The sequence below is a fragment of the Python bivittatus genome, unplaced genomic scaffold (assembly GCF_059951505.1).
Source record: "Python bivittatus isolate LINGU-HERP-01145 unplaced genomic scaffold, Pbiv_v1 ctg000320_np1212, whole genome shotgun sequence".
NCBI classification, from domain to species: domain Eukaryota; kingdom Metazoa; phylum Chordata; class Lepidosauria; order Squamata; family Pythonidae; genus Python; species Python bivittatus.
Window position 1 is genome coordinate 12,690,930 of NW_028277052.1, and position 14,954 is coordinate 12,705,883.

A 14,954-nucleotide genomic window follows, 5' to 3' on the forward strand; every position below is an offset into this window, starting at 1 on the left:
GTATCGTGTGAACACCATAATCCAGTCAACCCTGGACCTAAGAGGGGTTTAAATTAATTTCCTCCACTCAGCTATGTTGTCCAGACATGGAAAGAGACCAAAAGGGAGTAGGGTGGCATCATGTCACTGCCACTGTTTTGGTTTTGTTTGGGCAAGTAAAAATAGCAGAAAGCAGCGTCGTTGTTTGTGAAGCCAGCCACACTGTAAGGTTTACCATTGAAGCTTCTCTTCCTCTGCCCTGTCTTCAGCTGTCTGACAGATGTGGAATATCTGCTGTTTTCTTTCCCCCTTTCATTCCCACCCCTCTTTCCTTTCTGCATTTATCTTATATTTAGCTTGTAAGCCAAAAGGCAGAGATCACCTGGTTTTTATTATCCTGTGGACCACTTTAGAATGAAGAGAAGAATAGAAAACACTTTCAACAAAGAAGTAATGGTTGGAACAGCTGATTTGGAACCCAAACAGGTCTAACTTTCTGTTTTGAACATTGAGACCTTCTAGCAATTGAGGATTGGGTATTTAACACTCTGCTGTCACCCATTACTTAGTCTAGGTTCCTTGTTACAAAAAAAGTCTTCTCTCCAAGACCATCAATGCAATAAGAAGAATCCCTGGTGGCCCATAAGGCAACAAGCATGGATCATGTTGGGAATAAAACTCACCACAGAAATACTGAGAGGAGTGTTTAGGTATCGCATCGTACTATGCAGAAAACCCATCCTTTATTACTCCAGAGCAGTAATTTAAATGCAGGAAGATGAAAGGAGTTTTCGGCTTGCTAATTAAGCAATAAAGGAGTCCAAAGATGAGAAGGCCGCCTAGTAGACTTTGTAAAAGCTGCAGCTCACTGTACCACCTGCAACTGAGGTATCCTCAATATATTGGCTGTACACAGAACAATGGTCATCAGACGACCCCTGATTGTGTGGGTGAGTCCAGCCCTTTGAAGCAACAGCTACTTACATTTCAACAAGCAGGCAGTTCCTCTCTTTCGTTTGTGCAGAATTGTGTGTAATTGTTGCACATAAGAACTGCCTGCCAATAGCCCAGTCTGGCATTGATTAGATTCTCCCAAATGAGGCTTTCATTTATTATTGAACTACAGTGCCCACCACTTCCAGCCAGGTCATTATCTATTTCCTCTATAAATATATGTACTGTCAGGGATTTGGACCTGGGGTATTTTGCAAAATGAAAATTTCTCAAATGATCGTTATCCTCATTATAATATGACTCCATTGTCCTGCCAGATCAGAGCAAAATTCTACTGAGTCTTACACATGTTTGCCAGAGTTTCAATCAGCTGACTTTGAAAAGCCAGCAAAAAAGGCACGAAGGCAATAAAATGAATATCTTCTGGAGAAGCTGATCTCCTGACCTTCCTGAGAGATAAGCACAAAATACATTTGTATATCTCTAAACAGGGTGAGGCATTTTCTGCGGTAGTGTGTTGGAACAATTTTGGCTAGAAAAGGATGAAAATCATACAGTTGGTCAAAATGGTTTTGTATTTTTTGAATTAGTGGGCTAAAAGCTTTATATTCAGTGAGCTGCCTTACTCTTTGTCTCCAGATCTTTAGCATACATTTTCTCTCTTTAGATGCATTTAGGCAATGAAAAAGGTAAGATGGAAGAGTTTCCAATTTCATTTAACTCCTCCCATACTTTCCAATTTTTGTTTCCAAGTTTTCATGATGATAGAACAGGCCAATTTAGTCCTTCTAGTGGCTATCCTAATGCATTTTGGGAACTTGGAAGCAGGACAACCAGTATTTAAGATATGCTGCCTTCAGTTCTAGATAAAATATAATATCACACAATGTAATATAATGTTGTATAAGCTATCAGGACCAGCAGCCTTTGATGGTTCTTTCCTCAGCAAATTTGTCTGGACTGGTAACCCAAATTCTTTCAAATCAAGAATACTTTGATTGCCATCTTTAGTCAATAGAGGCACACAGGGCTTCCTAGAAGCCAAAATCTTGGCTTAGGGAAAGTGGGAAGGGTCTGACCCTATAACTAACCTTCCTCCATGGTGGGGATGAGGATCTGTTGGTCCTCCAGAAGTTGCTGAGCTCCAACTCAGAGCATTTGTAACCCTGGCGCATATCAGATGGGCTTCTGGGAGTGTGGAACAGCAACAACGGAAGGACCCTATTCCTAACAGGGAAAGATAGAAGAAAATAGAACTGTATTTTTCCATTTCTGTATCTCTGACTAGCCAGCTATCATTATTTCTCCAGGTTCTACTGCCCCTTGGTGTTTATTCTTAAGTATGGCAACCTGGTTCTTTATTAAGCCTGGCATTCATGCACATTAAACTTTTGCACTAGAAATGCTGATGGGTTTTGATCCCTCCTCCAGTTTATTTTAAGGCTAAATGTAGCCATAAGGGATCCAATATAGGAAAAGCTTTCAAACAGCATGCAGTCAGGAAAAAAAAAATCTTTTGACCTGACTCCCCATGGTCTGTCTTCAATGAAAGGAGTAGGAGAAACGATATGCCTGCTGTTCTTTTGCCTTCTGAGCTCAACCCCAGGACATCTGCTTTCAGAAGAAAAGAATTTCACTGAAATTCTCATGGGTGAGCTTCAGTGTTCTTCCATTTACTTAATACAATACCTGCGTTTTGCCCAAGTCAGGCTCCCAGCTGACCTGACAGATCCCCCAAAGCTAAACAGGGTCAGACCTGATTAGAACTTGGATGGGAGGCAATTTCAGGACTGTAGATTAGATTGGCAAGTCCAAAAACTATTCTAGAAAAAAGCAATGGCAAACCATTTCCATAATGCTGCCAAAGAAGCAACATGGACATGTCCATATAGGCTCTAGGGGTTGAGCTCAGCTTGGAGGCAGCTTTGCTTTTTTAACCTATTATTTATAGCATTCTCTCTACTGGTCTGCAACCTTTCTGTTTCTATTAAATACCAGGGGAAGACATCATGAACCAAGTTCTCCTTTGGAATTTTTCAGTAGTGGTGTTATGATCAAGAGGTTCCTGAGGAATTTCTCCTTTCTCTAGAAATGGCTGGCTGGGGAATTCTGGGAGTTGAAGTTCACTCATCTTAAAATTGCTAAGATTGAGAAACCCTGCTGTAGAGGAATTCAGAGAAATCATCCACCTAGTTTCTCTGTTCACAAATTTGGTGGAAAATTCTGAAAGGCTCTTTGTGCCCAGCTCTGAAGTGAAAAATAAAGACCGTTTAGTGCCTTTATGTTCTGTAGAACTTTATTTTGATTGTTAAAATACATTGGGGCTTGCCCACTTTTTTAAAACAAAAGCTAGAAGCAAATAGGAGGAAACGGGTCACAACACATATTACTCCATGGGAATTTCAGCATTAAAGCTTCCTCAGTATGAGGTTGGGACATTGTCTTGGAAAATGGCTCTTGAAAGCCAACTGGGAGAGGGAGAAATAAAACATCTTCCTCTCAGAAACCTGAACTTGCTCACTTCCAGATGACACCTGAACCTAACTTCTGAGAACATTAGAGGTTGATGACCTTGTACATCTTGAAATGTTGTAGCTGAACTTCTATGAGGCAGAATCTGTGGAAGGTCAGGGTTACCTGAGCCCAAAATAAGGCTAGAAATGCCTCATGTCTACCAACAGAAACTACACTGTCATGGTTTCCCAATGACTCATCCGCTTATGGTCTCCGCTTCAGCCTGAGGGAGTTGTCCAGGGTAGTCAACTGGCGCAGGAAACCCCGGTTGGGAATGATGCCTCGGTGGTCCTTGACGGTCTTTATGGCCTCCACCAAGGTCAAGCGGTGGTAAATCATGAGGTAGGCAAGGACCAGGGTGGCTGATCTGCTTACCCCCACAGCACAGTGGACAAGGATCCTCCCTATGGGAAAAATGTCAGTTTAAGAAAATGTCAGTATCAAACACCAGTCAAAGAAATCTGCGGCCCAGAGATTTAGGGGAAGTAATTAATTTCAAATATTTTTTTCATTTGAAATAGCCTCACAAAAAATCTCACTCTCCGTACTACACCACATCTCGTTAGCTCTCCATCATCATTTGAGATTATTTATTTATTTAACCAATCAGTCAATTTATAGGACCACCCAACTTGCAAATTGGGACTCTTGGCAGCTCCCATAGAATTGCAAACCAGAAACAAACAAAATAAAAACAACACAAACAGCAATATACCACAACTGATGCCAGCCTATAATTATTAAACTTCAAACTAATACAGATGGGCTCATCCGACACTCTGGCTCTATACCTGGGAGTAAAAACCAACCTTCAAGACTTTACAGAAGAACAATCCAAATCTTCGGGGTGGGGGTGGGGGTATGCTATTTTAGGCATCAGATACCACAACAGAGGTGGCACACCTTCTGGGTTCCAGCAGATGACACTGTTATATAGAGGGGGCCCAGAAATACCCATACTGTCAGATCTCATGGGATAAGCAGAAGCCTTCTTGGCTATGGTTGCTCCAGGCATTTTAAGCAGAAGCTGAGAGTCCAAGAGTATTCCCAAGCTGGTTGCCAGTTCTGTCTGAGGGAGAGTGCAACCCCGCCCAGAACTACAGATGGAAAGTCCCCAGATCCACACCCACAGGTACTCAGTCAAGACATCCAAAGCCTCCAGACATTGACTTTATCTATAAATCAACTGTAGAACATCTGTCATGTAATGGACAGTCTCCCCAGTTTTCTGGGCACTGTCTTTTAATGGGACTTTTTCAGATCCTAAAATATGGGTAGCCCACAAAGCTGTAGGGTGAAGAAGAAACATGTAACAATAAAGTAGGCTCAAACAGCCCCCCAAATAAAATTGAAAGGAAATTAAAAGCACTCATGAGAACGGCTTTGCTTTCTGGATGAGGACAATGGCAGACCACTTTAGTACGGTTTTAAAACAATACCCTACATAGACATGTTCATGGAGTTACCAGAAGTCCAGCTTGATTTGAAGGAGTCTTTACCTCTTCTGCTTTGTTAGTTTGTGCATTCCATTGTTTGAACCACTCCCCCCACCCCCGCCCCAGCTCTGATTTAGCTTGAAAAATGGCTTAAACATATTACTAGAAAGCAAAAGAGAAGAAAGCAAATCTGGTAAACATGGGGCATAAAAATATGAATTGATACATTTTGGGAAGCTGTTGTATGCCAAACTCAAGCTGGATATATGACAACATGAGAATATGAATTGGATCTCAACAGTGTTGCATTAGAAAGATACTCTGTTGTGCGAAGAACTGGAATATCAATTGATTGTGTGGCTTGAATGAGAAATACATATATATATATATATATCTTCTAGTCATGGGTCAAGTCAACCTTTTCCATGGACTCACCTCCACTCCTGCTCAGTGCTTTGTGGATGAAATCTGCTGCTGGCTGGAAGTAGGGGCTCATATCAAAGGTGGGCGAGTCATGTGCCTCAATGCCTAGGTAACAGATGCCAGTGCCTTCATAGTAATCTGCACCTCCCCGCCACTTGCTATGAGAAGCATTGAGGATGTGAGTGATGTTCAGTCGTGCCAGCTCACGTCGGTTGGCTGCTATATCTCTATATGGGGGGAAAGATGAAGTAGGGGCTGTCATTCACAAATTCTCTAATTCCCAGAATCACTGCTTCTATCCACTCCTTCTCAAGTGTCTCCGATCTGCTTTTAGCTGGCCTCTTCCCAGAATATGTGGTGGAGTTTTGCTAAGCCAGTTCCTAGCAAGTGGCAGTCTTGCAGTCAGGTTCATGACCTGGATTGCAGATGTGCACTTCCTTTTGGACCAGTTGACACAGAGGCCCAGAAACCACTGTGCAAAAGATCCTCTTTGCTCTTTGATTCCTGCTGCTCTCTGATTATCATCTGATGGGGGAGCCTTTCAGGCTGAGCCTGATAACTGATAACAATAATTTCTTTATCCAACTAAATATCTCCCAAATCTTGGGAAAATCTTTCCACTACCTCTGAAGGTTGCAGGTGAACATATGCCCAGCTTTATGACAATTCTCTCCTCCATCACCGTCTGCTTCCCCCAGAAATTACCACCAGAGGCAGCTGCCCCAATGACTAACAGTAGAGCTGGTAATGATGGAACCCTGCCTGGAAAGATATTATATGTTTAACAAATGATTTGTGGCACTATGGTAAGTTCTTTCTCCCCTTTCCCCATCTGAATCCTTTCCCTAATCATCACTATGTTGCCCCTTTGCTTCTTCCCCACCTCCAGGAAGAGAGCCTATCTCCAATATTTGGATTGATACATACTGATCTCCCAGGTAAAGTCCTGGCCAGACCTCATCAGCATGGTTACAGGCTGTTTTCCCCGTGTACAGGAGTCTCTCCAGCTCAAAAACACTGAGGATAGGATGGTTGACTGTGTCATCATGAGTCCTCCAGACAGGAGGTCTGGATGTATTCCGGGAGAATCGAGACATGAAGGCCATGGGTGCTGCTGTGCCCCCTGTTGCATCCCGGGCCACTTGAGGGGGCTGGGCTGGGACCGGGACAGTATTTCTGCTGTGACCACCACCCACGGTCGGTTTCTAGTCTGAAAAAGAAAGAGGAATGGTATCAGTAGCATCATATCAGCACTAGGTTCCCATGAGGTTGGGCACTTCCTGTATCTGCTACATTCTGGATGTCTATCCTGACCATGTAAAATAAAGAAAAAGAAACTACTTTCAAGAAGATTCTTCTTTTCACCACCCAGTGGATTAGCAGCTGAATCTTATTTCAGCACTGTCATGGGGGGAAGAATTTTCTAACATACCTGAGGGCAGAAAGCTTTCAAGGGCTGCAGGAGAGATAAGGCATAGGTCACGTTAACATTCAAGGGCTGGGCTGGGCTGGGCTGCCCTCAGAAATGGTCACTTATTGTTAGTCCCTGGGAATGGGTGCCCTACAAGTATAGTGAATGAATGAATGAATGAATGAATGAATGAATGAATGAATGAATGAATGAATGTTTGGCTAATGGTAGGGCCTGGGTTCAAGCACTGAGTTAAAATGTAGGTCATTTCCACTAAAAAAAGTGGCTTCTTTCTACACAATAGGCTTAAACCAGTTTCTGAATAAGCCCATTTACTGCGTTTGCAAAATATCTTGAATCAGAATCTAACCAAGTACCGAGGCTCATGTGAACAAGTTAGCCCATCTTCAAACCCACCAAGCTCAGCATATTTGCCAATGCAGCTACTACTGTAGATTTAAAGTTATGGGGACACAACCAATGATTTTCTTATATGGGCATAACTTCCATGTAGGAAAACTGTGTATATGAGAAAGTCATTGCTACAAGTGCATGCAGCTAGAATACAAAGTGCTGTTAGTGTGTGTTTTCCTATTATTCTGCAGAGGCTAGTTCTCTTGGGTGAAACTGGCAGCCATGAAGGAAAATCAGCCCTTGAGTTACATTAGTTCCTCTATTAGGGGAACAAGAGCTGGCACATCAAAATTCATTCCAGCAACTGATGGATGGATTGATTGATTGATTGATGGTTCAACTTAGAACAATGTACATCTTCAGTAAATAACAATTAAATGCTTACAGAAATAATATGATGGACAAATAATAAAAACAAAATACGAAAACACAAGGACATAAAATGCTGGGAAAAATTCAACCAACGGGATCATCGGCCATCGAAATCATACCACTCCTTGACCCAGCACCTGGGGAATGATCCAGGTCTTTGATGCTTTTTGAAAGGCAGGCAGGGAAGAGATCAACCAAATCTCAGGGGGGTGCTGTTCCAAAGGGTAGGGGCAATGCCAGAGAAGGCATATCTCCTGGGTCCTGCCTAAATGATGGGACCCTGTGTGCCAACCTGATCAGATCTTACCAAACAGGCAGAAATAACTGAAGATAGAAGGTGCAGCAAATAGCCTAGCTCTGCACCATGAAGGGCTTTACAGGTGAGAACGAGCACCTTGAACTGCAATAATAATCAGTTAGTGGATAGCCTGATTTTTCTGCAATCTTTTTGTCCTCAAGTGTCTTGGATTCTGTGGTGTAGTGCAGTCCAGTGATTTATGTACTGTGGGAGAAAGAGGGGTTCCTCTTTTGCAAGCAGAGAAGTCTCCCAGGGACACTATTAAGGGTTGCACTCCCTCCTGGCCTTAGGCCCTGGCAAATGCTCAATATTGATGCCCTCTGGAGCGAGCCCAATTCGTGCACTTATTATTAGATCCATCTACTTATAGGTCATTGAGGCATTCTGTGAAGATGAACAGAAAAACCAGGAAGTAGGAAGAGGCTGCTTTTGTCAAATGGGAGAATTGGAACAGGTCTGATCTGATCTCCAGAAGGCTGTAAGATCTGCTGAAAACCTAGGCTAAAAAACCATGATGCCCTTGTCATGTTACTAAAGTGATGGCTGATTAAAGAGTGAAATATTATCTGCTTGATCCTACAGAGTCAGTATCTTTCAGTCTGTCTGTTTCCATCTGCTGAGCTTCTTCTTTTCTTTCAACTCCATACAGAGTTGCTGCTGTCCAACGTGGACAAATTTAGCCTAGTCTTCTGTTAAAACAAATAGACAAGCTGAGCCCTAAATGCCACCTCAGGACTTATCAATGGGATTTCTAACATTTTGTACCAGCTTGAAATTGACATGTGCACCGAAGGTGGGGCTGACTGCTTTCTCTCAATGCCTGAGCTGACAAAGTTGAATGAATCAGGACCAGGGTGGGCCCCAGCTGCTGCTTTCCTTCAAAACAAGGTTTTGCCAGCACAGCTAAGCCAGTACAAGGGCTGCCAAGGGCAGAATAGTCATGAAAAGTTCTGGCAGGTGCTAACACTTTGGACAGAGCTAAGTGCTAGGGAGGAGAAGAAAATCAAGGTGTTTTCCTCTTGATGCATGCTCTACCTCTGGTTGTAGCAGCTTTGATTTCTTTCTAGGAGGACCTGTAGAAGATTGTGAAGAAACCCACTGTATTCCAGGAAGAGGAGATTTCCATGGAGCCAGTCTTGCCATATTTGGTCAGAAACTATGGCCAGCAATACAAGTGCAAGTTTAGAGACCAGGTCCTGGCATCTTCCCTTAATAAAGAAGGCATAGTAGGTGATAAGGAAAAAATCACTTGAGTTCATGGAGAAGCACTTCTATGGAGTATTTACTAAATCTGATTATTGGATTTTCTGAGTTCATATGACATAGTGAATCATAAACTAACCAAATGGGCAAGGTTCACCCAGCATGCTAAGCAACAGAAATATCTAACCAAGGTTAACACTACCCAAACTAATGCAAATTCATCTGCCTAGTCTTTTACTGATCAGGTTAAAGATGCAGCATGAACATAGCTAGAGGGATTTCCTGAGATAAGCAAACTTGTGCCCTTGATATGTTTTAGACTACAACTTCCATAATCCTTGACCACTGTCCATACAGGATAGAGCTTATGAGAAGTTTAGTTCAACGCACCTAGAGGACACTGGGCTGCCTGCCCCTGGATTGCAGCCAATACAAGGCTAGGCCAGGGAACTGCGATCTCTTTTAGAGTAAGGATGTGGGTAGGCTCAAAAAAGAAAATGGCCAAGGTCAGGGAAAAGAAGTAAGCCAGAATAAAAAAATTAAATATACCACTGTTTTTTTTTATTTCTTTTCATCTTCTAATTACGTTAAAAGTTCAACAGTAGCTTTTGGAGGTCTTCTGAAGAACTGTACTCAGGACTTTAAAGGGACCAAATTATCTACCCTTAACTAGCTGGACCCAAAACTGGTTGTGATATATAAAGCATCTTTTTACATAATCAGGTTCAGAATAACAGAATGCAGTTCCCTTGCTTTCCTGTGGGACCATCTGAGGTCATTCAGAGCTTTGGAGTCCTTGGGGTTCTCTGAGCTTGGTTGTTTTCTTGCAAACGTTTTGTTACTGAAGATGTTACCTAGCTGGGTAACAAAACGTTTGCAAGAAAACAACCAAGCTCAGAGAACCCCAAGGACTCCACCATTCAACCCTGAACTATGCATATTCTCTTCTGTTGGCATTCAGAGCTTACCAGAGCCACCCAGTTCAGAATGTTTCCAGGGAACGTATGAAATCATACAGGAGATAGATCACTCTAGAATGTGTGGGATTCTGTTTTCTCACTCTTGAGTAACCACAACCAACCTCCATAGAAGCGGGAGCTAAAAGAACTCTGATTGTTCCCATTTTAGGAATTGTGCCTAATAATCACATCATCATAAGTCTGCCAAAGACCACTGTTGTTACTGATGATATATGTAATCCTCTCCCTAGTCCCTCAATTACCTAGCATTTCTCTACTGTTGCCAGAAACCTCTTTCTGTGCTTGGAAGACATTCAACAATCCATTTCCCAGTTCTCTCCCTCAGCCAAAATCAGGTTAATGGAAACTGTGAGCACCATCCACGTTTTGTTATGGAGACCAACTGGAGATGTTGGTGTGTGTTCATTTATAAATAAAATTTATAGGCCACCCAACTCATAGTGACTCTGGGTGGTGTACAAAACAAAAACAATCTAATACAATACAAAGAAAAGAAGGCAATAACCCAGAGAATAATACACTAAGCAAGTTAACAAAATGCCCACCCCAGCACACGCTTCTTTACCAAGTGCCTGGAGAAAAATCTGGGTCTTCAAGGGCTGTTCAAAGGATAGCAGGGTCAGGGCAATTCAAACCTCTTGGGGGTATTATTCCAGAGGGGAGATGCCATGGCAGAGAAGACATGCCACCTGGCTCCCTTCAGATGACACAGTTTTAATGATGAGAACAGCAGCATGCCTACTCTGTCAGATTTATCAGACAGACAGAAAAAATGGAGAAACGTGATCCCTCAGGTAGCCAGGCCCTGTGCCATGAAGGGCTTTATAGGTCACAACCAGCACCTTGAATTGAACCTGGAAGCATACTGGTAACCAGCGCAGCTTGTGTAGCAGAGGTGTTACATGGGTTTACCAAGGTGTACCACAATATTCTGCTTGCACCATGACATTCTGTACCAGCTGCAGTTTCCATGTGATCTTGAAGGGGATATGGTTAGAAGGCATTGCGATAGTCCACATGTGAAGTATGGGTAATCGTGACATCATATTCCCAGTTTAGGAAACTCAGCAACTGGTGCACCAGACAAATCAGGGCATCTGGGAGCGGATCCTTTTTAGGATGGTGACTATTGGAATCTCTCCCAGAGCTCAGGAAGAAGACTCTCCCATTCCTTGCCACGTGTTCAGGAGACACTAGGAATTAAACCCAAAGCTGAACCCAAAGCTTGTGCTCTTCTTCAGAACAATGTTCCTTATTGCTTTGATACTAACTGTTGTTTTGGTCTCAAGATTAAGATTCTTTCAAAAGATTCTTTCGACAGTCTTTCCTGCTGAGCATAGCCCAGGGCAAAAATCTCAACAGTATTATAATGAAAACTGGAGGCATCAGGTCATGGGTTACCACTAACCTTGGTCATTATAAAGTTGTTGAAAGGCTAGGGCTAGGGAGGAGGCAACTAACAATTCATCCAACTGTATAGATCTTTAGCACGTAGGAATATTTTAACACACTCCCTACATTATAGGGAGCGTTGTATAAAGTTTCACCCATACTTCTTTGTTCTAATTGATCAAACACCCTTGGATAATGGCCAGTGCCATTATCTCTATTTGGTCAATTGAGAATTGAAACTGACAGAGCTGAGCAGAAACTTGTTAGTGAATTCATAATAAAGGTTTGCTCTCAAAGTAGCCATTTTTCTGCATCATCATTCAGCTCCCAAACTATAACAGGTGTCTTTTAAACTGTATCTTTTGCAGCAAGTTTAGTTTGTATATTTGTTTATTCATTTTTTTTAAAGCAGGTTTAAATCAGTGACCATTTCAACATGTTGAAGGCCAACCATTTGGGGGTATCTGTTCGGCTCCATCTTTCCTTCTACACCACAGTGTTGTACGTGCAGTGCATTTCTCTTTTAATCATCCCTGTGGAGCACTAGCAGAGAAAAATACTGATTTGTTCCTCCTCATTGTTCAGTTTGCCTCACCTCCTACTCCTCCGGCCTCATGTGAGCAAATGAAGAAGCCACGTTTCCGTCCTGTGCATTACACAAGGTTTTTCCAAGCATAATACCTGATGTAAGAATTATCTGATCTATCTTTGTGGGAGACCATTAATATTTTCACTTTACATAAGCAGAAAACTAGGTACCATTTGGATTAGAGGCATCTTACCTTCAGTATTCAATTCAACCTCTAGATGAGGTCAGAGTTCTTCACCTTCTCCACCCTTTCCCCACCCCTTTGCTCCTTTTGCAAGGCTCTCTGTTTGACAGATTGACTCTGGCTTTTGGCCCAATGAACATTTTAAATGTATAAGGGCCCACTGTGCTCTGTCATATATTAAAGGAAAAGGAAAGCCACTGAGAACTGGGCTGGGATGGTTAGGAATGAAATCAGTTCCTTCAAGATCAGAGATAAGGGGACAGGGGAGGGACATGACCTACAAAAGTCCCATCCAGTATCTGTCAAAACAAACTGGATCCTTTTCCTGCACGAAGTTACTTAAGGTGATGGCCAGGATCCCAGCTGCTTTAGAACCACACAGCCTCAGATCTTTGCCTCTCTACTCATCATCCTTGACCTTCCAACACAACCGAACACCGATGCTGCCCAAGTTCAGCCACAGGCACCTGCCAGACAAAAACATGCACAATACAGAAATCTCTCCTCCTGGCAGCTTCTTGGAGGCAAGAGATTCAGACATAGACTTCTTTGGCTCCAGGGAGGAGGGGAGTGATCAATTCCACATGCTTGGTGGTCAACAAAGAGAGAAAAGCAGAAAGCAAGGAGGGAGAGAACCCGGTTACTTTACCTTTGTCAAAGCTGTGATTTTTCTCAGTCAGGAAGGAAGCGGCTGGCAGATCTAGCCAGCCATTTCTCCCCTTCTTTGTGCTGCTGCTCCTGCTGCTGCTTCTGACGCTGTGGCTGCAAGGAGGAAAAAAGGCTGCAGTCTTCACGTCTATTTTAAGCCCTGGCATGTCCAGGGGCACATTTGTTTCCTATCCAACAGCGGATGGGAGAGAGTCGAGGCGGCACAGAGGCGGTTGCTTTGACTGAGACACGTGGAAGCACACACCACACTGGAAAGGACAGCTGCCCTCCCATCCGCTGCATGCATGAAATTTCAAAGCATGTGCGGTTGCTTGTGCTGGCTCCACAGGAGAAATACCGTTTGCAAAGCATTCCTGGGAAGTGTGAGTTAATGTTTACAAATGAAAGGGGGCCCATTGTCCAACAGGGAAGTGGGTAATTGAAGGTGACCTCAAATGGCAAATTCAAGCTAGGTCTTGGTTCCTAGGCCAGGTGTGAAATCAAGTGGGGAGAACCTCTTTTGGTTAACATAATAGGACTAAGAAAAATTAAGAAAAAACAGTGGCTATGAAATGTTAAAGAGTGTCAAGTGATGCTGGAGAGAGGATTTGTTTTGTGTTCCTCTTCCCCACTTACCTTCCATCTGATGGATGAGAAATTATTTTAACTGATTTTTTTTTTTTTTTTTTGCAAAGGTGAAGAATACTTTGGTGACATAATCATGGCTGAATGCAAGATTACTCCACTAGCCTTCCGTATAATGTGAAGAATGTATGTTTTTCATTGTGTAACTCTCTCTTTGATGTTGTGCAGCCTTCTTGGCTTTCAAATCTTCCAAGGAAAGATAAAAAGGTAAAATTGTCCTCATGGATTTTTTTCAGATCAGTAAGTATGAGCAGCTCCAGACCTTGAAAAATGATGCAGAAGTGTGTAATTAAAAAGCCAGCTTTTTGTTATTTCACAACCACAGAATAAGCTCAAAAAGAAGAAGAACCAATAAGAGAAGTTTGGTACACATTTGAATGCTTCCAGAACTCTTAAAAACAAACAAACAATGAAAACAACAACAAAAATTGCCAGTAGAGTGTTTAGGTATTCCATGTTATGGACATAACATTGTTTTTCAAAGACTATCCTGTTAACTTGGTTTAAAGATCAGTAACAGAAAGAAGGGAGAGTGAAGCTACCAGTCAGTGGAGAACAGCTAGATACCAGACCACAGTGACATAATGAGGAAGTTTTAGTTTTCTTTCCCTCTCTGTGTTTGAGTAAATATAAAAGGAGTGCGTGGCAGGAGTTTTTCAGTGTTTCTGTCAGCATTTTATCTTGGAAGTTTCCAATTCTTTTAAGCCAGCATGCACATTTGGAAAGGGAAGAAGGCTAAAAAGTTTTCTTGTGTGTCATCACAAAACGGCAGCCACCTGGAATACCATTCACAGTAATGAGGTTAAAAGGCATTTTAGTTGTCTAAGATTCCAAATCACCTGGATTTGGTAGGTGTTTTCCACCTTTGCTTCTCAGAGTCTTTCTTAAGTGCATTTTAGGCTTATATTGCATTTCAGTAGTTCTTAAACCGTTTGACCCAGTTGCTCCTTTTTCTGGTCTCAAACAATGTCATTGCCCCTACGAAAAAGCAGACTCTGGTTTTACACAAGACTCTCAGCAGCAGCAGTCCCAAACTGGATCCTCAACTCACAAATAAGCAGTTGCAAGTTGCTCCATTACCCCCAGGATATATCCAACTTCCAGTTTAAGAACGACTGCTATATTTTGTAATTTGTGTATGTTTTTCCCCAGCACACCAACTTTGGGCCACATGCATGGAGAGGCTTCAAGTTACTTACGCTTATTGCATGTCAGAAGCTTTGCTTCTCTAATGCAGGACTGAATAGGTGCCTGAGCACAAGGTGAAATCCATATTTATTTCTATTTTCTGTCTGCTGGCCTTCAGTTTCTGGGGATTTCTGTGCAAGCTGCTTCTACCTCTTGAGGCTAAATCAGAATCAGTGTCAGGAACAGGGTTGTCCACAAGGTGTGGTAAAAGAGGTCAAGATGGTGGCTGTGATGATGTGATTGAAGCTCTACTTGGTTGTGTTGTATATAAAAAACAAAGTGTATGTTGACATGTAACATGATCAGGAAAGTAGGGATTCTCAA

General features: G+C 42.5%; 1 protein-coding gene across 1 annotated transcript; it reads right to left on the reverse strand.

The window, feature by feature from the left end:
* Window positions 1–3,211: 3,211 nt before the first annotated feature.
* On the reverse strand, window positions 3,212–12,946 carry DUSP26 (dual specificity phosphatase 26). The gene is made up of 4 exons (XM_007433728.4): window positions 12,799–12,946; window positions 6,234–6,516; window positions 5,319–5,533; window positions 3,212–3,851 (listed from the first exon to the last, which is right to left on the reverse strand). Exons 2-4 carry the CDS (start codon window positions 6,410–6,412, stop codon window positions 3,652–3,654), a joined length of 594 nt encoding a protein of 197 aa, XP_007433790.1. The 5' UTR covers window positions 6,413–6,516; window positions 12,799–12,946; the 3' UTR covers window positions 3,212–3,651.
* Window positions 12,947–14,954: the final 2,008 nt, after the last annotated feature.